This window comes from Etheostoma cragini, chromosome 9 (assembly GCF_013103735.1).
Source record: "Etheostoma cragini isolate CJK2018 chromosome 9, CSU_Ecrag_1.0, whole genome shotgun sequence".
Taxonomy (NCBI): Eukaryota; Metazoa; Chordata; class Actinopteri; order Perciformes; family Percidae; genus Etheostoma; species Etheostoma cragini.
In genome coordinates, this window is record NC_048415.1 from 14732769 (window position 1) to 14757556 (window position 24788).

The 24788-nt window shown below is 40.7% G+C and overlaps 1 protein-coding gene across 1 annotated transcript; it reads right to left on the reverse strand.

Moving 5' to 3' along the window:
- Positions 1-6131: 6131 nt before the first annotated feature.
- Positions 6132-17845, reverse strand: lhx4 (LIM homeobox 4). Its single transcript, XM_034882300.1, has 6 exons — positions 17418-17845; positions 13379-13550; positions 11245-11447; positions 10525-10679; positions 9738-9909; positions 6132-8866 (listed from the first exon to the last, which is right to left on the reverse strand). Exons 1-6 carry the CDS (start codon positions 17494-17496, stop codon positions 8478-8480), a joined length of 1170 nt encoding a protein of 389 aa, XP_034738191.1. The 5' UTR covers positions 17497-17845; the 3' UTR covers positions 6132-8477.
- Positions 17846-24788: the final 6943 nt, after the last annotated feature.

Here is a 24788-nt window from a genome sequence, read left to right on the forward strand (position 1 = left end):
AGGTTACCTCCCCTTTATGTGTTTTGTCAGCCCAGAGAATTTGGCCCACCCATGAGAGAGACATCATGACTTTCAAACGAGCAAAGTGGCAGTTGGTCAAGGCAAGACCCCGACCCTCCACCTTGCCCCCCCCCCCCCTCTCATCCTCAAAAGCTACAGACTCAGAAATGGCACATACTAAAGTAAGCTCATTGTGGGACTGGCTCTAGTTGCTGTAATTGTGCACCAAGGCTGAATTGGTGCACAATTACGACTCCAGTAATTGAAAGAGACTTCAGATATGGTATTAGGGGAACACTAAATTATATATAAAAGATCCAAAGATCGCTGTGTCATGGGATCTTTAGATATCTTTTGCTGTAATCGACCAATGCAGGCAATGATCAGGACTGCTTATTGACAATACTGGAATGACAGGGTTTTCGCATCAATGTGGTGAAGTACCTAGATTTGTCAGATATTTAAGTCACTGGATGAACCAAAAAAAGACATTCCCGTCCACTTATTTGATCTATAAACAGTAAGATATTTTAGAAAATGTATACGAAATACTGTGATAAAAGATTTGATACATATCACCCACTCCTACTGCCCAGATCTGACTATCAGCCAGGCCTTTTAGTCTGGGTCAGCCCTCTCTGACCGTTTGTTCATGACTCAGATGTTACGTTCAAGGAATACTTTGATCATTTGTCATTTATCACATTAAAGTCTTCAACAAATACTTTCCCTCCGACTGCTCATTCGATAACTTAACATCTAACATGACAGTGTGACATGCTCTATTGTATTCTAACATTCATAAAAAAAACAGACACGGCAGTGAACTGTTTACTGCTGCAGCCCTTGTACTGTATGAGTAATGCACAACATACTGTTAATACAACACTGGACTCTGCAACCTTCCTCTATAGTATTACGTCATATAGGAGAGATGTGGATGTTCTCCAAACATAACCAACACATGGTCTGAGTCCAAATCTACTTTACTACGTCCTCAAGCCCCCTCTGATCAGCACATTTTCTGTGCCTCAGCTCACACTACACACACACACACACACACACACACACACACACAAACAAACAAACAAACAAACAAACAAACAAACACTCAACCAGATGAGAATACACTAAATCTGGATCCTGCATCTTAACTACAGCTTCATGAAGATGCAAATTCACATTTTGTACACGACAGTGCTTAACTCTTTACTCTAACACCCTCCCTTGCTCCACGCCTGCCCTCATCTCTCCTCCCCCCCCCCCCCCCCATGTTACTTAACTGAAAATCTGCTTCAACACAGGGCATTAGATAACCCCTCAACATGTCTGGTTGCAGCCTGTCAGTCACTCACAGATCTATGGCAGTTGTAGATGGTCTACAAACATTGGTAGTCATTGCCAGGGGCACCCCTTCAAATTCAATTTTTTGTCTTGACAGCTGTTGTACTGTGCATGTAGTGGATTCATATGCAAGTGAGCTGTTCTATACATGAGGTGAATTAAAATATCTCCACATGATGTCTGTATATGCATCCATGTCCTGTCCTTCACAAATCACATGGGAGAATAGAGCCTGGGCTATTCTTCTTCAAAAGTGTCATCCTTCACTTTTGCAAACTCTAGCCACAGAGTCTGCATCACCCCTTTTGGATTTTGAGGAGGAACCCAACATGAGTTGAGAGGAAACCTTTTGCGTATTCAACGCGAGTCTGAGACATGATGTGCTACAATCCCACAAAGAGACGACCAGTGACCATTTTGTTGTTATGAATTCCATCCACATCCAGCCATTAGGCTGTTGGTGTATTTTTAAAGCCTGTTTGGGGCCTGTTGTTGTCTCTTCGTTGATTCCTAAACCCCGTTACACTGGCTAGAGGTAAGAGAGGATGACGGCAGTCCAGCTTCCCCCTCGGCTTGTCTGCAAGACTCTGACACTAAGCCCATTATGCTTCCATTATGGGGCTTCAATTTTCCTCTGAGCTCCTCACTTTTGACACTGCAGCTCCCTCCCGCTCCAAACCGCAGACTCACACACCCCTCCAAGCCCAAGATTGTTCAGTCGTTCTGAATATTTATGCATTTTTCCGAGGTGAAAAGTAATAAACTACATTTCTCAAATAGTAAACTTAAGTACAGTTTTGTGGTACTGGTACGTTGCTTGAGTGCTTTCATTTTGTGCAACTTTATACTCTACTGCACTATGTTTTGGAAGAAAATTCAGAGGGACTTTTTATTCCCCAACAATTCTTTATGGTTTCCCCAAGGGGTAGCCCCATGTGGAATAGTAGGCATTTTGTTTTTGTAAATATTCAATTAATTATCTAATTATGAGATAATGACTCAACATGTTTCGTGACGTACTGTCTATAAGTATGGCCGCATTAACCTGAAAAAGTCAGTTAATACCTGGTCAAAACATGTATATTTTGCACATGTAAACACCATATCCTGGTTTCAAAAGACACACTAAACCCTTATCCCAGTTTTTCGAAATGCTAGCTGGAGTACTCCAGTAGTATACAGTGTCATGTAGACACCTTATCCAAGTTTCTGATCATTCTATGCCGTGTGTGCAGGTGCCACATTAACTCAAGTTACACAAGTACAGTAGTTAGTCACTAAAAGGAGAAATATAATGGTAAATTATGTAATGTAATGATGATCAACAAACTGAATTAAGGGGAAAGTCTGATCTCAGTAATGCAATGCAGATAATAAAGTCTATTGTCATTTTTGTTTTCCATTACAAGTGATAAGATGCAGACTCTACATCCAAGTCCACACAGCGAGACACCAAAATGTGTTAATTTTGAAGGTTGAGGTGTCTCAGTTGGTGACGTGTTGAGAAATCAAGACACACATGCAGATAAATGATCAGAAACTTGATTACTGTCAGAATAATGTGTTCAGGGATATAATGAACCAGGTTTCATGTAAACAGCATATCCCCAATATAATCAATACCAGAATGAGACTCATAACTGCGATACTAATGTGCATGTAAATATTAATTCCGACAGCACCGTGGCATTTTGACCTGTTTGTTATGGACAATTTGTTGTTGCTGGGAACCTGGGATGTATTTGTAGATGTGTGTTCCTCCAGAGGGACTTCTCCATCTCTACTCTGTACCACTCTCATCACTCCCCTTTTCATCTTTCTTTTACACTGGCTCTCTCTTCTTTTACTTCACTCATTTGTCTTTGTAAAACAACACCATGTTGTTGCTTTGGCCAGCTCTTAATGCAAACCCCCCCCCACCCCCCCACCCCCACACACACACACACACACACACACCCTCAATCCTTACCCCCTCAGCTTTTCTTTACACTGCAGCACCCCCACACCAACCCAGAGCAGCATGGCTGTGAAAAGTAAGCAGAAATCCTGCTGCTGAAACACTTCCTGCTAATATTAGGCCCATTCACTTGTGCCCAGGTGTGTGTCTGTGTGTCTGTGTGTGTGTCTCGCCGTCTCCCCGAGGCTCAGCTCTAGCTCTAAAGCTTTATGTGTAGTTTATGGTGATGAACAAGCGTTTCTGCTATCCACCGGCACTAAGGACCTGAGCTTTCAGACAAACAGTAAAGATTCTTTTTACACTCTCTCACAGCATCTGTGTCAAATACAGACATAAAACCTCCAGAGAACTATTCTAGAGACCGAGGCCGCCAATACAGCAAACATATTATCATCACTACAGTATTTATCATGGTTTCCTTGGGTCCGTGAACGCTCCTCCTTTGGTTACCTGTCTTCTATCTGATACATGCTGCAGGATAATTATTGAGTGGGAAAAAACCCAGTTTCACATTAAAACAGCATTGAGCTCACAACCTTGAGGGTGTCATTGAGAGGCCTCTGCTTGACTCCAGCCCCTCTTTAAGACTCACTCCATCACTCTGCAGATCATTGTTCACTGCAGATCATTGTTCACTGCAGGCCCGATGGAGTCGTTTGGGGAGAAAAATGCCCTGTCTTGATACTGCGGGATTGACTTTCAGGCCAAAACAAATCCTGTCTATTTTGCATGTTAATTTATTCCCTTTTGCTTCAGACGGAGAAAAAAACTGTTTCCTTCAGGAAGTTCGTAATAAAAGCCTTGCGATCGATGATAATGGTATTTGTGCTTGTGTTTGTCATCTTCGCAAAAGCAACAGTGGTGGAATTTCCACAGATTTATTTGTATACTAGTGCTGTAAGTGGCGTGTAAATTATCCTAACTGTCTGTGTGGCTTTTTATCTTTGTAAGGCCATACTATTAGAGCCTATCCATTAATGCCCATAGCCCAGCCAATCAATGCTTAAATAAAAATCAGCTCAATTTGTGGTGTTTTATGCAAACGTGCAAACTCCAACCAGGCTGACGCTTTGCTTTTTGTTTTTTTAATGTAACAGGAATAGCTAAAACACAAAGGAATCGATAACACTTAAGTTTGGGTTAGGTTGGCCTGCTCTCAGACAAGTGCTGCACATTGCTGCATACAAATAAGTTTCATATAGATGTACACTGTGGTGTAATTTCATTATAATTCTATACATAGTTAGCCAACACCATAGTTATAGGGAATTAGTCCACTGCAACCTGAGAGGTTTAAGAAATGCAGCGGCTACTAAGAAAGCATAGGCCAAGCAGCCACACATGTATAAGGTCATGTCTTTGGCCATTGCTACAAATCAGGACACTGAGGTCATGCCCACGCAGGAGTTTTGATGGTTGTTTTTTTAGAAAGATGGCAGGAAGTGAGGGGCGCGTGATTGGAACAATGTGCAAAAAAAGCCCCCAACTGGATGCAAACCAGTAACATTGTGGTTCATGGTTGATATCTGAAGGTCTCCCCCTATTCCTCTAGTTCAACAGTTTTGTTTTTTTAAGGTGGTTTTACTTTTAGCAAAGTTTGTCTTTAGGGATGGCAATCTGTTGGTTGGTCAGCCCACCACTTTAGTACAGACTGAAACATTTCATCAACTATTTGATGGATTGCCATAAGATCTGGTACAGATATTGATATTCTCCTCGGGGTAAACTGTACTAACTTCAGTGATTTTTTTGTGTAGCCCCATCATTAGGTCAGAATTTTAATTTAACGATACTTTGGTTTAAGAATCTACAAAACTATTCCTATTACCTTTGTGTTCAGTGCTAATTAGCAAAGATTAGCATGCTAACATACTAAAATGAGATGGTGAATATAGAATGCCTGCATGCTAGCATTGCCATTGTGACCATGTTAGCATGCTGATGTTAGCATTTAACTCAACTACAGCCTCACAGAAATGCTAGTGTGACTGAATATTAAAAATCAAATATTACGTCTTCTTTTTTTAAACAAAAAAAATATTAAAACCAAATTTAGTATCCCTCCACCAGCATTACAAAAAATGCAGGAGCAATGGAAGGCTTTGAAACAGCCTTTAGACCATCTACAATTGTGATGAAAATTATAGAAAACATGCAAGTCAAAAAAAATTTCCTCGGGGTGTACGGTGGACTTATGACCTCAGTGGTTGAAAATCCTGGCCACAGCCCTATATTATAGTCTTTTTAGCAATTTGACATATCGACATACAAGCTAACTGCCGGCATATGGGCCATATTCCCTCTTTGCCTGACCACAAAGCATATTTTCCCATATTTCACAAAGCACTCTACAATTAGTTAACAGCACAGGGATTAAGGATAGATTTGACAGTGCAGCGCTGCAATCTGCTGCTGTGTCTCTTTAGCACCGAGAGGATCAGTGAGCCAGCGAGGCATCTGTTTCTCCACTTGTTTTATCTTTTCTCTCTTTCTTCTCTCTCTTCATGTATCTTTCTTGTCACCCCCACCCCGAGAGCGAGAGAGGAAAACAGCATCAATCACTGTTAACTGACTGACCACTGTCTCTTGGTGGTACTAAATGGATCCCTACAATTGAATAGAGGCCTAAGTGTGTGGTAAATGCTCTCAATGGGTAAATTAATTTGCGGGTTAACTTGCTCTAAGAGCGTTTAGATAAGGCAAAAATAATAAAAACACCTAAAGCAGATATTTTTCTTTTGATATATTGAAAACAAAGTTCAGCTGAAAATCTTAACTCTTATATTCATCACCACAGGCCTGGTCTATTAAAGAGAAATGCACCCGGGGGTAACCCAAAGACAATTCAGCTTTATTTTCCTCGTATAGATTTGACTGTACACGGTTCATACCATTACACAGAAGGCATAAATGAATAAATTCAGTGCTCTCTTTTACATCTTTTTCAAAGACACATGGCAATAATAAATAGCGTTCATGAAACAAGACGATCAACACGTTTTCAAACTGTACAAAATTTACAACAATTACGATGCAAACTTCTGAGGCAACACAGAATAGACAAAACTGTAGTAGTAATGTGTTTGTGTATGATTTTAACTACACACTTTAGATTATAGCCCGCAAATTACACTGAAAATAGTTTGTACAGATGAAGTAAAAATAAAACACCTGATGGGGATCTACTGGTATGTACAAGGGGAGAATACTGGGAGTAACACATTGGAAATGTATTATACTATAAGTACTTAGCTTGTTGTAAAAAAACGAATGTTTTGCTCCCCGGAAACAATAATGTACGCTACACTTCATGTTTTAAACTCTTTAACATTGCTATTTTCCACTTTTAAATAAATTAAACCACAACTAATGTCATTGAAATATTCCCTAAACTATTGTCATCTTCCCCTGCACTTATATTTTAACGCCAGTTTAGCCATACGGTAAGTGTCCCATTAATACCAAGTATTTACTAGATAATTACGATGAAATTTGCGGGCTGTAATCCAAAGTGTTACCCAATTTACTTTTTGTTTGTTGATTTGCTTTCTGGCTCTTAAACAGGATAATCTAGTAAAAAAAGAACTTGGCATTTTTTCACAAAAAGGTGACCACACAGATTGATTTCTTTTCTTCAGTTGACAAAACAGAAATAGGAGAAGGGATGTGTTTTTAAGCAAACCTTCCCCCAGGTTAAAACTTTGTTTTGACATGCTCAACAGGTCAAATCAAACTTTTAGAAGAAAGGGGGAATTTAGCTGATGTGGCCTGAACTGTACAGTAATAAACATATCAGCCTAGCGGTCATGCCAGCACTGAAGCGACAGTAGGGTATCAGCCCTGATCGTGGGGGGCTCTGTGGTAATCCCTATGATATGGAGGCCAGGCAGAGGGAGAACAGATTGACAACACATCTGGGGTCAGTAAGTAGGTTGATAGCAGGCAAAGCTAGAGCTCTGCTGGACTGAGTAGATTACCGAAGAGAAGCCTGGATCAGGCTGAGGAAACAGAAGAGCCAACACAAAGGGACTTTTTATCTGTGGTCCTGCTAATACTTGTTGGTGTTTTGAATATTTTGTATTTGCCTAACCATTTCATTTGGTCACTAATATCTGCAAAATAATCTGCATGTCTTATAAATGGATATCCACTTGTCTTACTTCTGTGCATTCAAAGAAATGAATTAATAATTTAGATGTGTGATATATTACTAGAATGGTTAAGAGAATCTCTCCAAAACCCTAGTTTTCTTGACTGTCCTCCAACACATAAGCTTGGATGCCTGGTGAGTCTGGAAACAGATAATTTAATACTGACAGACGTCCGCTCTCAGACAGCTTTTACAGAGACAAGAACAAGTCAAGCACTTATAAATATAGAAGAGAGGCCTGCTGTGTAGTAAACAGTGTTTGCCCTCATTCAAACAGAGGAGATGTCAGTTTCAATGGACAGACGGACGGTAGACAGACCAACCGCCATCTACTTCCTAATAACTTTTAAGCTTCAGCAATACATTAAAAAACATCAGCATGGTTCAAAATTTACACTTGTGCCACTGTTCTTGTAAATTTCTCTCCCAATGAAACACTGTGTTTTTGCCTTGTGCATATGTCTCTCCTCTTTCTCTCTCTTCCTCTTTCTGCATTCTTCTCCATATGTGTAGAAAAAGAAGAGGAGAGTAAAGTGCATTGCCAATGTAACAGGCTTTGATATGGCCCAACAGCAGTCCTACTCATTAGGAATCAGAAGCATGCAGGTGCCTCCTGGGTCTCATGGGACTTTGATCAAGAATGTAGCCCTATTGTTGTTGCTGTTAGACAGGGATGGTTTATTTTGGGGGACAATATTACCTTCCCTTCCACCAACATTCAGTCTCATTCTTGGAGTGTAAGAACAAAAAGTCAGGTGATACCAAAAATTGTATGTTACAGTGTTGAGATTGAACATTCAGTGGTGTGGAGGTGTTCGTCACACTTTGTTCAGACTACACAGCTCGACCCGGTTGTTACCTCACCATTATAACTGCTGAGGGACTGAGAGTCACACTTCTTCTCTCTTTCTTCTCCTCTTCGCCCAAAACCACAAAACATACCAGTCTTGGAGGGTGATAGACAGAAACGTATAAAGCCTTGTGAAAGTCTCTTTTGTCGTACACGCACAACGCCGTGTTCTAGATTCAAAACTGGGAATGGTCCATCTCGTCCAGCCATGAGGCGGGGCTGGTGGGGAAGTCAGGGTATCCTGTACTGCTGCCTGTGGATAGGTCTGAAGTTGGGCCCCCTGCCATGGCCCTCAGTGCCTGTCCCACGCCGCCCGGCCCGCCCTGCACCACCAGACTGTCCATGCTGAAGCCCAAGTTGTTGAGGAGAGGGGTGTGGCCGGGCAGAGAGGTAATGGAAGAGGGCGACTGAGGAAGACCGTAGGGGCTTCCTGCTCGGATGTCGTGGTAGGGTTGTCCCGCCACATCGACAGAGAAGCCGCCATTCAGCACCGCACTGTTGGTCACGTCACCAACACTCCCGTAAAGCCCGTTGGTGTGGCCGAGATCTGACAGTACCTGGTCGTCTGTGTAGAAGATACCGTCACTTAGCATGAAGGGTGTAAAAACTTTGACACATCAACAGTGCTGTCAACAGCAAGAGCATTATATAGTTGTTATATTTCAATACAGTTAAGTGCTTCTATGAGTGAGATTTATTGTGGCAACGTTATGTGGATTTTACAGGTACAGTAAATGGCCCGCTGAGCCACTGGTAAGTATTTAAAAAGCATTTGAGTTTTGTTGGTGAGAAAGGATCTGCCTTACTTTCTTCTCTAACAAAAGAGGTCTGTGCAGTATGTGTGCAATTACTGCAGCACAAAATAGTTGTTTCCATCTCAATCTCTCCCCTGAGTGGTTTCAATAACAACAATGCCCCAGAGCACTTTCTCCCTAATTGTCTAAAAGCCTCACATGCTTTATAGAGTTTCTGTCACCATGTTTTCATTTCTCATAAAAAATGGCCTTCTTTTTAAAAAGTGGCTTAAAGACTTTAATAACTACCCAAAGCGGGGTTTGTGAACATTAAATAACACAAAGATGTCTAAGATGTCATTTGCATCCCACTAAGGACCCTCTCTCTTTTCCAATAAGCGCCATCCTGGCAACGGACGGCGGCAGGAGGATGCGGCAGCGGCCATGGGGAGGTGTGAGGGGAATGTAAAATGAGAATGCCGTTTTGGATTTTCCTGACACCGTGCATTGAACAATGCAAGAAAACAATTGAATTGCCACAAATTGACACGTTGAATTGCTGCTGCACCGGATCATTTAGCAGCTTTTAGGCTTCCTTAATCCCATTAGCACGACAGCATGACTGACAGTTCTCTTTCAAGAATCTCCCTCTTAACAAATAAGAGATATGGACTCGGTTTAAGTTCTGCACACAATACGTACCTCTGAAGCTCAGTTCACTGTCACTGAGTCCTGCGTCGTCAGCTGAGCTTTCCTTCTCCACTTTAGTTCCACCTCGGCTGCGTTTGACACTTTTATAAAACTGAGTCCAGCGATGTCGACCTGCATCTTTCTTCAGACGCTTTTCCTTTGCTCGCCGGTTCTGGAACCACACCTGATGGAGATCATAACAATTATTATTGTTATTAATTATTATTAAGTGAACATAATAACTAATATTGTAGTTCATCATTAAAATAATCAATAATAACATTATTTCCTGTTAATATTATATTTATATGTATAGTTAGTATTACATTTCTTATGATATTTGAAATGTTAAACTCTTAAAACCATTTTCTTTGACACAAAAAAGTTGTGAACAACAGATTCACAATTGAATGTTAAATCAACAGAAAAGGCAAGACAATTGGGGAAAAAATGTTAAGTTGTAAAATATATAAAGTTTTTTATTTATCATTAACAGGTTATGTGTTTTTATAACTTTTTAATTCAGATAAAATCTTTTTAGCTCCAAAAGTTGGATAATAAAGGCCTGTTTCACACCATTTATATTTGAAAACAAACATTAGGTAACTAAGGACTTCAGCTTGTAATTCAGTCATACGACGCTAAAACATCTGTGATACAGGGGACAATTAGTAAAGATTAGTGCTAGTTTAAAGATGTTGAAATCAAGAGCTAATGTCTTTTTGCTATTTTGGACAGGTTGGAGATAACAGAGATCCTTTTGCAGGAATATGGACGATTCAAAGACGAAACCCTCTACCTGAACTACTCTCATGTCCAGTCCCGTCTCTGAGGACAGCTGCTCTCTGACGTGGCGTGCCGGCTTCGGCGAGTTTTTGTAGGCACTTTTGAGGGTCTCTAGCTGCTTGGCCGTGATAGTGGTCCTCGGTCGCTTGGTCCCCGCCTCGGAATCATCTGAAAACATCATTAGGTGTGAGTGACGTCTTCTTATATTTGTTATGGTGCCTTAACAGTCAGTGCCCCTTGGCCTTTGCGTGGAGTGTACGTGCATTAAATGAAGTGAATGGTCATGTATGGAAGTGTATTATTGTCCTTGTGCATCTGTCCCACTCCCACAGCAGAGGACATAAATCTACACAGCCGGAGTGCCAGAGGAATGGAGTTATTGGGGTTGCTTCACTTTACATAATCAATCAGAGATGCATGGAAATCTCAGAAGAGAGGGAGGGAGAAAGACAGCATACACACCCACACCACAAACAACATAGATCCACAGTCAGTAGTCATTTCACTGCATTACTCAGTGTACATAGCTTGATCTGTCACATCATCTACTGTGATTCTGATGTATGTAATGCCAGACTCACATAGGCTGTTTCTGACTGTAAAGGAGTCCTGATTGTTGAAACAAATTGTTTTAAGTAAAGTTTTTACCTGTATTTTTCTTTTACATTGGCTGGATTTAAGTTGAGTATCAGCTAATGCTGCCACTTATTTTTTGGTATGCTTGCAGACCTACCATTTTGTTTTGCAGTCTCATAATCCACCTTGCACACAAGCCTCCCATCCTCCATTAGGTAAAACTCGTCCCCGGTGGCCAATTGTCGGCTGCACATGACGCAGGCAAAGCAGTGAAGGTGATACACAAAGTCCTGTGCTTTCCGCACAACCTGCGTTGGAGGGATCCCCTGTTGGCATGATGCACATTTTGTTCCAAAACGCCTGCGGGAAAACATGAAGAAGTGAGCAGCCATTAGAACATTTGTTGCATAACGCCAGCAGGGTAGACTGACTTCCTTTCCATTTATGCCCACTTTACAGGCTGGTGGAGATAGCGAGACCAACCGAGATTAAAATTTCACATGCCAGACAGATATTTCTTTAACTGCAGCCAAGAATGATGGCCCAGTGTCTGTATTAATAGAAGCTCCAGCTGTTGTAGAGAGAAAAATCAGCACTGGAATGCATTTCTGTTAACGATAGACCTGATGGATGAAGAGGATCAATGCACTGTGGTGTGTGTATGCCTCTGCATGTGTGTGTATGCCTCTCTGTCTGTTTGTGTGTGTGTGTGTGTGTGTGTGTGTGTGTGTGTGTGTGTGTGTGTGTGTGAGGAGGAAGAGGGAAAAAAGAAGGAGGAGATGGGGTGCCCACAGTAAACACACCCTGAGGAGAACCAATAAAACACTGACTCGGGAGAGGCTTTAAATCAGACAACCTACCCACAGATATAAAAAGAGCAAGGTGAAGCCTCCAAATCACAACTTGGAGGCATACACCACTGAATCTGTGTGTCTACATTTGTGTATGTCTATGTTTTCCAGTCACACAGGTGTCCCTCGCCACAGCACTGAACATGCAAACGTCACCCTGCTGTCACCCGGGGTCGACTAACACTGTTAGCTCTCTTTAGATCTCATTCAAGCCTTGAGCATTAAAACCTTTCAGACATGATTTAGTGAAAAGCCTGGATCTGCTGACCCTGTTTTGGATAAAAGTCAAACTCAATTGTCTTCTCTAATGCCTCAAAAATCCATTCACTTAAAAGAAAGAAAAATAGGGGGAATGGCAAAAAGAGAGAAACAGAAAAGGGGTTTTGAGCTCTTGTTTTTTGCTTCTTCTTATGATGACACCAGGACTAAACAGCCAGTGAAAAGCTAAATTATGTAGAAATATGAATATTCTGAATACCTTCATCAATAAATAGATCATAAAATATTATGAATTTTATGGACACCTAAACAATAAAAATAATTAAGCATAACATTAAAAATTGAACATAGGAATTTTTTGTTTTAATTACTTTTAATCATTTTGGAAGAATGTACTGAGAAGTACATGACCTTATTTATCTGTCATTTTAATTGTATTATGTATTGTATAATCAAATAAACTACTGCTACTACTACTACTACTACTACTACTGCTACTACTAAAATACAGTCCAGCATGGTGCCTTGAGCTGAGTAATAATGATAGCCATTTATAACAGACCAGCAAAGTTTTAGATGTTTAATACAAAATCATTTCAACAATTGGATATAGGTATTTAATATTACTAACGTTAGCTCTCTAGCTCCCTCTGGATGTTTTGGTTTAATAAATAGGCTACATAATAAGGTTGTTAAAACCCACAAAAAAATAAGTACATTGTCTTCATTTATTACAATAAAGCATGGCTTTACATGAAATAAAAAGGCTGCACAAATTCCTAAACAAAAATTGTATTAACTAGAAACACTGGATTTATACTATTATGCTAATTAGCAACTTCGAAATCAGGTAGCTAACTTTACGTTAGGCTAGCAAGTTAAGCTAATGTTGCTAACGTTTTTTACCAGATGGAATATAGTAGGCTGTTATTTAAATATCAAAATATACGAATTATTAAAAGACTTAGTTCCGTTAGACTCAGTCACTTTCCACCTTTATTAGTGGTGAAAGTGACTAACATGTTAAATAAAGTCAACGTTACTTTCTAGGGGGGGGGGGGCTACTCTGCTAGCTTGTTTGGACTTTATAGTCCATGTTTGCTTTCACAATTTAGCTAGGCCAAGAAACCAACTCAAAGAAAGCTTGCGTGCAACTATGAACAAATATATAAGAAGAAAAATATAATTTCATCACTAAGACAAAAGAAATAATAAACGTACTTGAAGAAATCCTCCTTGCAGTAGACGCTCCCTGCCCGGGAGAAACATTTGTCCGCCAGCGGAGTCTGACAGTCGGCGCACTTGAGGCACTTGGAGTGCCAGTGTCTGTCCAGCACCTTCAGGATGAACTTGTCCAGGATGTGTTGACTACAGCCGGCACACTGAGGGATCTCTGTTGGGGAAACAAGAGCACACACACACACACACACACACAGTGAGTAGGCTAGTACAGAGAGAGGTGTGCATCCACTGATGCCGTGTATAACACACATCCCCGTTATACACGGTATAACTACATACTTATAAATTTGAATCTAAATCTGAATACAGGTGGATTTTCTCTCCATCATGTCTCAACCTGCAGGTCAGTCTTGAAAAGCACACTAGCCTATATATCTCTGTCTTTACAATGAATATGTACTGGTCAATTGAGATTTATAATAGGACAATTATTATATTATATTCTTTATGATATTCAAAGATACAATTCGTATTTTCAAAATCTTTAATCAGTCTATTTTATTTTAGCCATATTCGTTTAGAGTAGTTATTTTTATTTTGACCCACTTTTGTCTCGCTGATTTCTTATTTTTATTCATTTGAAATTGCGTGATGACTTTTTTTGATTTTATCATCTTCGTTAACAACAAAAAATAGAGGATGCAATGTATTAAAAAGTCAGTTTATCTGTAGGCTATATGAAGCGCTTTGTTAAAAAAAATGCCCGTCACTGTCCAAGGTGCTGAACTCAGAGCTGTTTCCCAGCACTGCACGCGTAAACGTTCTTCATATTGATTTGTATTATTTTTGTTAACAAGTGATGTTTATCTGAAGCTTGATCCTCTATCCAGACGTGCTTCTGCTTCTTCTATGGTGCCAAATCAGGGTCAAGACGAGGTTCAATTTAATTTAGTGGTTGTGAAAAACACAACTGGGAAGCAGCAGCAGACCATGTGTGCACATAGAGAAAGAGAGACCGTACTGATTCCCTGATGTTACCTATTCTGCAGCGGCATCTCTGATCTACAGTAAACTGCAGATTTCAAAAAGTATCCTAGCATTTAACTCATCACTCAAAGAAAGTCAAATGTTAGTCCAAAACGAAATAGATGTTTCCTCTCAAGTTGGACCTTTAATAAACCAAATGCCATAATTTAGACTGTTTAAACACAGAGATCCTAACACAAGAAATGTTGTATATAATCGGGTTTATTTCATAGGCATTTAAGTTTGTGTCTTTAATCACACAGAGACAGATAACAGAGAATCAATCCGTTATTTATTTTGTGTCATCTGAAAACCAACCTTCAATCTTTCTCAATTATTCTGTAAATAAATAGCAATGCAATTTTTAATACATTTGCTTTCGTGGCTTCACTTAGTCCAACATCCACATGATATCTGATAATGCAAAATCAATATCGAGGAGAAATGGAGAGAAAACACCAGACACAACACACACATGCGCTCACACGAGCTGCGGCAGCGAGGCTGGTCACTGTTAAGACTAAACATCATCTAGGCAATATAACAACCGTCTAAATCTCACCAAAGCACACACAAACCAAAGCTCCCGGGTTATGCAACACGGAGGTCGAGGCCGTTTGCACACAACACGCATGTTCCATATTGTTCAGCCCGTTAAATATGCAGAATGTGTAATAAAGTTGTGCAAGTTTAATTTAAATATTTTTAACTCGAGACATTTGTGACTGAAATGAATTATGTTTAAATGTAACAAAAAATAAGAAAAATCCAATTTTTTCATATTGGTTCGTATTTTTCTGAAGAATAGAAAAATGTAACTTGCTTAAAATATCCGGCCTAGTCATATTTCATTTTACAGCAGAGAACAGCAAAGGACAACGATGGCCAGTAAATACAGAGCAGCATGCCTGCACCGACAGACAGGGGCATACTGGACTGGCTTTGTTTAACCTCGACAGTGAGTGAATTCAACAGGGATGGTGTAAGAAGTTATTTAGAAAGGATTGCGCTTGAATCTGTGTCTTGGCTTTTTTTTAAATGAGGAAAAATAGAGGCAATTTGAATATCTGGAGATAAGTGGTGGGTGGGCGAAGCTGAGTGGGTGCGACAGAAGTGGTGCTAAAAGGAAAGCAGCACAATCTTGGCAACCGTCAAGGGCCACCGTGTGTGTGTGTGTGTGTGTGAAAGAGAGACAGTGTGTGAGAGTATGTGAGAGTGTGACAGAGAGAGAGAGAGAGAGAGAGAGAGAGCAGGACGTCTTCATATCTTGAAGACGAGGTCTTCATATCTCTTGCGACCACTCTTCACTCTTTCAATTTACTATATAATATAATTATATTATTTTAGTCTATAATTCAGTCTCATCATCTCCGTCATTTCACACAGGAAGTGGAACACATTTTCAGTCCAACAGTTTTTTTTTCTTTCTATGTAGAATAAGTGCAGTCTGGCAGCCATTTATTCTTTCAATTGTCAAATGATTTGTGGTAATTAAACGTGGAGTAAACACTACATATCCCAGAATAATAGCCTGCAGGTTAGAGTTTGGGTGTAATTGCCCTGAGTCAGCAGAGCACTCTGTTCATGATATAAAATAAAGGTGTAGATAAATTCTCTGTTGCTTTTATTCCTGCAATAATCCAGGTTTAAATCCAGGATGAATGCTGGTATACTGCAGGGGGTTGAGTGGCAGGATCTTTATCCAATCTTTTAATCTGACTCGATTTATAAAATTAAAGAGCATAAGCCGATAGTCTCTTTGTTGGTTAGGTTTAAATACTTTGCTGAATTCTAAAATGAAAACATAAAGTTATTCTATTCCCCTTGCTTTTTTTCTTCGCATTAGGTTTGTTTACACTGAACAGACGACAACAATGTGGTACAAAGAGAATAATATTATTTTATATTTTGGGTTATTTGGAAGCCAAACGTGTGTTATAATTTAGCCTGAATATTTAGACCTAGAAGGAACAATTTGGATCGAACATTGTATTTTCAGTGTTTTAAAATCTAGGAACCGTCCAGTAATTATCTCACTTTATTATCCCCATTTTGTTGTTACGAGGTATCCTGTTAGAGATCCATCTGTACATTTGACTAACTCGCATATTTAGGTCAGAGCAGGGATGTATTCCATCGCACTTCTATCTTGATTGCCCGATCAGATTATAAAGGGACTGGGACAGATTAACACGCCGGGGCGAAAAGATGTATGCGATTTCTAGCCTTTGATGCTGAAAAGTAGAAGACGCAATAAGATGCTGAAAAATAACTGTGAGAAATATTTGGTCTTTTCCTGAATAAATAATGGCACACACAAACTTCGGGCTAACACTACTGCTTTTACCAGTACTGCTAACATCCTGACCTTAATTGGAAAACATACGCACTGATATCAAGGCCTCACTATAGAAACGAAAACGAGAGAAAAAAAAATTCATGAGGAAATAATTTGACCCAGTAATGAGTGTCAATCAAAGTCAGTGTGCATTTGTCTGATGGGTGATGACAACTGCGTCTGATGTCTTGGCCATGCAGGCTCGTTTACACATTAACAGCTGCCTGGGAAGGCTCGCTGGGAGCCCAACATCCTGACTCAAAGTTTGAGGCCAAACTGAGAAAATGAAATACTGTTGCTTTAAATATCAGAAATTATTCTCTTTTTTTTCTAGGGGTTGGGATGAATAACCAAAGTGCCTTTGCACTGTACGTGTTGCATCCTATTGCAGACTACAGCCAAGTGAGGCTGCAAAGAGGAATTAGACATGCGGGATAGTCATTGCTTGACTTTGAGGCCAATAATCAGTATTCAATAATCAGTATTATTTAAGACGTCTATGCTCGTTGAAATACAAGCAGCATGACACATCATTGGCCTGTACGTGACAATCTAAGACAGAGAGGTCCAGCCTCCTCTCCCCATCCTCATTCTCGGCCGAGTTACTGTAACTGAGCCCCTCTCCCTATACAGCAAAACCCCGCAGCACAGGTTGCACTCGCCACCCGGTTTCCAGATTGATAATCGACAAAAAAAAGGAGGGTAATGTCTTACGTTGCAGTGGCACTCCGAGAATCTCCGGTAAACTCTTTACAGGACTCTCTGTCGGTAGGACCGCCGCACTTTGCATCATCGTGATCCAAACCGGGAGACAAACGCACGCACATACACCCGCAACACGGTGGGCGCACTCCCCGTCCTGTCTTTTGGAGAAAAAAAGTATATGATGATGCAGATGTTGAGGCCTCTCTCCTCTCTGCAGGCTGAGCACTCCTCGCTGTCCCGCCAAGCCTCTGTCCCTGTACGGTCTCTATTCCCGGGATGATGTCCGTGCCGTGCTGAGCTGTTTTGGAGTGAATCAGACAGGCTGCTAGGTCCATTCAGCGCTGCAGGGGCGGCGGGGCCTGACGTCACCACGGCAGTGGCTCACCGGGGGCCAATAGGAGCGCAGGAAGAGGAGGCCCCCGGGGCGGAAAGCATCCTCCATAGGTGTACAAGCGAGGAGGAGAAAGGAGAGGAGGAGAAGCGTCTAACATGGTATGTGAAAATGTTTTAAGAGAGGCGGGGCCTTGGTCCTTTGGAGACCATAAATAGCTCACTGCAGTGGCTCCTGGAGGGGCCCCGGGCATGCAGGGCTCCTTCTGGGAAGGAGCGGGAGGGGGAGGGGCGTGCAGCCAGGAGACTGAAGATCAGTTCACTTTTTATTTCAGGAATTACCAATAAGGCAATTTATAAAGAAAAGAGAGTTGTCTTTGCAGATGTAAGTTCTGATCATATGCGGCTGTGTGATCATTTGGAACGAATCGTTTCTTCAACATGCACCAGACTGCTTGAAAAAGATTGAACCCAAAATTGATGTTTTATAGGCTACAAAATCAGCAAGTGGAATGGTGGAACACTGGAAATAATTTTAAAAATAAATCTTTGTTTTTTTTCCATGAGCTGGACACATTAGATGGGCACGTGTGCATGTAGAAGGTGGATGTAAATCAAAGCACTCGTTTTTCAGTTTCAATATGTTTTCATAGGGAAGAGATGGCACCCTGATTTGTCGTTAACAGGTATGGGAGCAAAAACGAAACTACATCACAGAAATGATATCACTGAACACATGTCTGAGTCAAATTCACACCACCTTCACCTGCACGAGCTGTAGCTACTCTTTCCCGGCCGTGTGGCAGCACCCACGCTGCTGGTTTTCACCCAGTGACAGGTGGGATTAGGAGTCTGGGCGCAGTCCTCCTGACACTGTTCATTTCAAACCCCATCGTCTGACACTGCTCTCCCGGATAACATATTCCCCCCGGAGGGCTGCTAGTTCAAGCTAGATGAACTCAATCTTCGCTTCCAATTTACTTCAAGCGTGGAAAGAAAAGCACACAGAGGCGCTTTCCCGCTGGTCCGCTTCCAAACCAACGCAGGTTATTTCCATCAACAGAGAGTAAGCGTCTGCAGGTCCCAGATCACACCACATCTGCCCAGACACATCTGGATACACGCTTAACTACAACAACACCACTTAGTTTAGTTTGAAAAACAAACAGACAAGGTTATTTGACTTTGACATTCATAATACTAATAATGTGATTTCGTTTCAGTGGTTTTTAAAATTTTATGATGATCATCGTATTAACCCACAGAAGCTGTAGAATTAGTGCAGAAAATGTGAGTTAAAATGATTGTTGTCGTGGAAAAAATATTAACGAATAATATTGAAACAAGTGTTATTTAATTATTATGAATCTGCAGAAAGTGTGTATGTACAAATTAGTAACATGGGTGTCATGTTGGGAAGCCAGATATTCTGTTTAGGGAAAATAAATTGGATTTTGCGCGTGTCCAATTCAAACAAGTAAACATTTCTCTGCTACATTATGCTGATTTATCTTTTCCCGTAGTCTATATTTCCGACGGTTTATTCCTTTGTCACACACCGTTTATATATCCTAATGGAAAGAGCCCCCATTCCATAAGCTGTTCGCTTGTATGGTTAATGTTTCAAATGTAATTAAGTAAAAATAAAACGCACATCAAGCTGATTAAAAAAGGAGCCTGGGACGTTACAGGAGTTTTATCCAACCTATCCAAAGCTGCAGTCTCGTGGGCCAGGTGTCCCATCCATCCATCCATCCATCCATCCATCCGTCCATCCATGTTGTGTATGTGTGGCAAAGGAATCATCTGGTCTTACTTTATTTTCATTATACACTTTTCCCCTCAAGATCTTTCAATTTATTCCACTATTCAATTACTCCGATTGTTAGTAGCTATTGAGACCCCTTTAGCTGGCCTGGAAAACAATGAAGATAAAAATGCTCTTAACCTATCAGCAAGGGCAACATAATTAGAATAATTGACGGATGCAAAATGCAGAAAGAGAAAAGATGTGCACATCTGGTTTAGTGGGGCACTAAATGGCGTTTTTTCATTGTCAAATTAGATGGCAAACAAACCCGCGTGGGAATGACTAAATGAATTGCAAAACAATATGTAGGCCTATCTATCAAGAAACATTTATACTGCACAAGGTGACACAGATATTTAAAAGTGGAAGTAATGTATGAAAAATGGTGTTAAAGACGTCCAATTGTTTACTGCTAAGCCCCTCACCAATAAATCAAATGTGACGTAATGTCAACTCATTTCCTGTCCTTAAACATTGCACTCAATGGAAGAAAAGCAAGAATGATGGTCCAATGATTAGAATATTGCACTTTCTGAGATAGGTGAAATGACTGATCTTGGTCTATGCATGCAGGTGCTGCTGTGAGAGGAAAAAGCTGCAGAGGAAGCAGCACTCGGGCAATAATTCACGCAGAGGGCGACTCCTTCACCACCGACGTTGACCCAGCCACCTCTAATTAGATCTAATATTTCAGTGGACGAGTTCATTGACATCTGAAATTCACAGATCCATCTTAGTGAGCAGATAGTCAGAATTACAGAAACACATCCATCTGTACAAAGAGCAGGCTTTTAAGGAGTCTAATACAGGTGTGTGTCACCCTGTTCTGATATATACCTTTGCACTAGGCTGGCCTGATTTATCATGAGCCAAAACATCACAAACTGAATAGATTGAATTTATTATTATTATTATTATTATTAATTATTCACATTGTTTACAATTTAACGTAGGCTCATTACGCCCACACAAACACAATTAAATATCAAATGAGCACAAGAGCAATATGTATATTACAAGTAGTGACAACTGCATCGCATTTTCATGTAGTGTGGAAATGACTGAACATCACTTACAATTCACTGTACTGGTTGGGATCAATACAGAGAACATGGATTGTGGCTCATTGACTTCCCTCCAGAGAAAATGCATATTTTAGAGAAGTGTAAATTGTCCTCTACGCTTGCAAGATGAATATATAACAGCAGCGTGCAGACCTACCTAATCACCGCAGCTCGCCGGTGATTTTGAGGCAGACTGTCTCCTCCTCCTCCTCTTCATCTTCTTGTCCTTTTTGCCGCTGAGAGGTTTTTCTCAGCAGAATGAGCCGAAGCTCGCAGAGAAACAGCAGCAGGCAGTCCACAATCTCCCCGGCATCCACTGACAAAACAACATTAGCCAGCGATGGCCCCGTGTCCATAACCATTTGGTCCGAAAGCAGCAGAGGAACAGAGAGAGGGAGAGAGGCAGAAAGCGAGGGGGGAAACCTGAGGAGAGAGCACAGAGGAGAAAATTAAATTGCACTTGGGGGGCAAATTCTATTAGGCAATAGTTATTGTCTCCTGACAGCTCCTGTCCATTTGGGTAATTAGTAGAAGAGATTGGTTGAACAAACGAAATCTATTGCCATCAGAAATGATATTTTCCAATTCCCTGATTGAACCTGACCCTGTCGCGCTAAGACAGGCGGTAAGAGGCTCATTTGACTCAAACACCGAGGACACAGTCCAGCCCGGGCTGCCTGGTCAAACACTCCATTAAGCTTTTGAAACAATAACCTGCGAGAGACCTGTTATTAGGTTTAAGACACAATGGCGAGGCTAATAAAGGCTGCACAAATAGTATGGTATAGAAAATGCCCTATTTCATTATTATTATTGTTATAATAATAATAATAATAATAATAATAATAATAATAATAATAATAATAATAAGAATTATTATTGTTATTATTATTATTATTATTATTATATTATCAGCCTATCAGTAACCAATGGGTGCACTGACAAACTGGTAGTACATTTGTGGGAATCTCTCTGCACAGTAAAGACATGATTCATATATATTATACAGTTTAATTTGAAATACAGTGATTTGATGGCACCTGCCCAACATGTTACTCTGTCTGCATACTGCCCCCCAGTGCATGCTGGGACATAGACCCCAGTCCCCCTAGAACCTTCATCAGATAAGCCTGGAAAGTAAATGAATGAATGAATGACATTTGATTTCCCAAAACCTCCCAATGAAAGTGTTGATAGAGAGAGGGGCCACGGTGCCTATTGGTCTGAAACCCTGTAAACTATGACGTCTGAACTAGTTTAAATAATGTGCAACGTAAAGTACCAAACAAACAGATGTCTCTAAAAAAAATAGTCATAAATTCAGTGAAAATTATTCAATCAGTCTTTAAATAATCAAACGTGCACAAAAGTTTGGTGCATTTTGGTGAGCAACTCTTCCTGCAGGGCCTTTGGGTTGAGGGTAACCTTCATTTCATGAGTGTAGCTGATTCAGTTTGCTTTGCAATTCTCAGAGGATGACCAAGTTACAACATGCAATACATCTCAATGCACAGCCTCAATTACAAACTTGCCTGAAATGAACTTAATTTACACAACTTAACTGTTTTCAAAACATTGTATGCTTAAGTGCTACATTTTGCTATTTACATCTAAGACAGGGATTCGAATCAGATGACCCAAAGCCCTTTTTGTACAAACAAGTGACAATAAACTAAAAAAAAAACTAAAGCCTTTACATAACTCAAGATTCCCTGTGGAGAGTGGGGAGGGAATCTTCCAACTTCAATGATGGGAGCAGAGTCAGCTGAGTGAATTAAGACAATGTGACCGACAAGTGTTGGATCTTCTCCAACTTCATTACCCTGCCTGTAAGCTATATGCTAACTCTGGAGGAGGAGTGGGGGGTAGGGGGTGAGACCAGAACATAAGAAACAAGAAACACAAAAGAAGAGGAAAGTAAAGCTCAGATTGGTGTTGAAATTAATTTATGCAGTCAGGCATATAAGCGAGGCCTAATTGCAGTTGATAGCAGGAGGGTATTGATTCTCCGTCCCTCCTGTCCACACTGTTACACTTTCTGCTGTGCACAGATGGACTGCAAGGAGTTCCAATTTACTAAAATCACAGATACAACTCCTTTAGTCATTTAAAACACACACTGCAGGTACACAATCCAACATAGGACGACAAACAGTCACACAACTAGACAGATATTGATTGTGCAGGATCTGACAGAAACTCTTAAATTAAATACACACTCTGTTTTTTGGTTGAACACAGGCTGACTGGCCGCACCAAGTACAAAACGGCATCGCAACACACTGATGGTGAGATGAGATGTTTGGGCGATCAGCAGATGAGCGGCTGCATGAAAGGGGGAGGGAACGCAGCAGTAAAATGAGATGGATCTGACCCTACTTGACTCCTGCCTTTAAAAGGCTGAATGTTTAAAACTGAAAGGGGATCTGGCTTAGTTTGGATGTGATATATACCAATACCATATATTAACCTCTTTTTCATAATTTATTCATCCCCCTCTCTCCTTCCTTCTCTCTCTCTCTCTCTCTCTCTGTCCACAGCAGGAAGCTTTATAGTATTATTAAAGTCAGAAAGAGAGATGACAGAAAAATGCATCAAGCCCCTCCTGCATTTTAATATCAATACCGGAGGGGTAATAAACATCGAGGCAGAGAGCATACAGGAGAGGAGCGGCAATAAAACCCAACATTGTATAATTTATGGAAGACAACAACAGGCCAACAAGGTGAGGTTTTTACCCTTCAGTCTGTGCTTTCACAGCACAAAGATATATCAGTGCACACCATTTGTTTTGCAGTGATTAAAGACAATAAAAAGTTTTGAAGAGAGCAATCTGGAATTTTTGAGTAAATGACTCATATTGTACCTGGAGGAGGGATGACAAACTGGACAATTTCTGTAAAGTGGAAATGTTTCTCTTACATGAGTTAGAAGTTGAAGTTGCTAAACTTACTTACTAAAGTACACAAACAAGTTTGAGGAGGACACATCATTCTTCATGTAGTTTCTATCAGGTGATATATTGGATAATGTTTGAAAAAGGAATAAATAACATGCAGAAGCATCTCTGGTGACAAACGGAGCTTTTCTCAATCTATTCTGGCAATCGTAATGTTACATTGAGGGTCTAATTTAAAGTATCTAAGAGTTTGATTAAACCACACAACCACAGCTGCTCAGCCTTGATGCTCCTCTGCTTTAATGTATGGCTATTAATCGGCCTATTGTGTGTGCGTGTGTGTGTGTGGGTGCGTGTGTGTGTGTGGGTGTGTGTGTTGTTAGAGGAACTGACTGCTTTAACTCAACTAATTCACCATCAAAACCTGTCATACCGTTGATGCTTGGATAAAGAGATTGGTGTTTCAGATGAGATCAGTGTGTGTGTGTGTGTATCTGTGTGTGTGTGTGTGCGTGTGTGTGTGTGTGTGTGCATGGCAGGTTGAGGGTGAAGGTAAGAGTAAAGGGAATACAAGCCAATGTTCCAGGAAACACAAAGCTCAAGATCAAGCATCAGTTGTCCCTCAGATGGGCTGGTTGTAATCCGGACGACATCAAAACCTCTTCTTTCTTTCGTCCATCCATCCATTTATCCCTCACACACACACACACTGCTCCCCCTTTCATCCACCTCACCTGGTCATCTCACCCATGTTACCCTCCCTGAGGGTCTGTTGTTGCCCACCCCCTGCGGAGCTCACCTCCAAGTGTGTGATGGAAGAAGCCCCACAAAAGCCGATTGGGTTTTAATAAAGTTTATTATCTGCAGGGAGCTAATCCTCAAGGGTAATCTCTCCCCTCTAGTCCTAAAGGAAAGCTGGATTACTCACTTGCTATAATCTCAATGAAATTGTTAGGATTTAGCTTGCGCTGCACAGCAGATGGCAACAGGCTTTTTCCTTCAACCTTGGATGCTTTAACCCCCATTTCCACATGCAACACCCCTGTCCTCCTTGCCACATATCCTTGTAGTCTTGGTCAAAACAAAAACAAACAAATCTCCAAAGAATAACATCTGGAAGGTTTTTGAAACACATCTGAGACAGTACAAATAAGATCAAGGTGCGGCCCTCCTCTGTAACTCACGTTATGTGTTAAACAGAATGTGTGACTGATGGGCCTTCATCTAGACCTACCTCAATAAATGACAGGTTGCAGTTGCACATCAAAAGCAATGAG

Bases quoted from the DNA above. Each gene is read 5' to 3' on its own strand.
- lhx4 (XM_034882300.1), bottom strand. From the start codon at position 17,496: ATGATGCAAAGTGCGGCGGTCCTACCGACAGAGAGTCCTGTAAAGAGT. The intron at 11,448-13,378 runs GTACGTTTATTA...GTTTTCCCGCAG, and splicing joins TGCAAGGAGGATTTCTTCAA to GCGTTTTGGAACAAAATGTG. The intron at 10,680-11,244 runs GTAGGTCTGCAA...TGATGTTTTCAG, and splicing joins TGAGACTGCAAAACAAAATG to ATGATTCCGAGGCGGGGACC.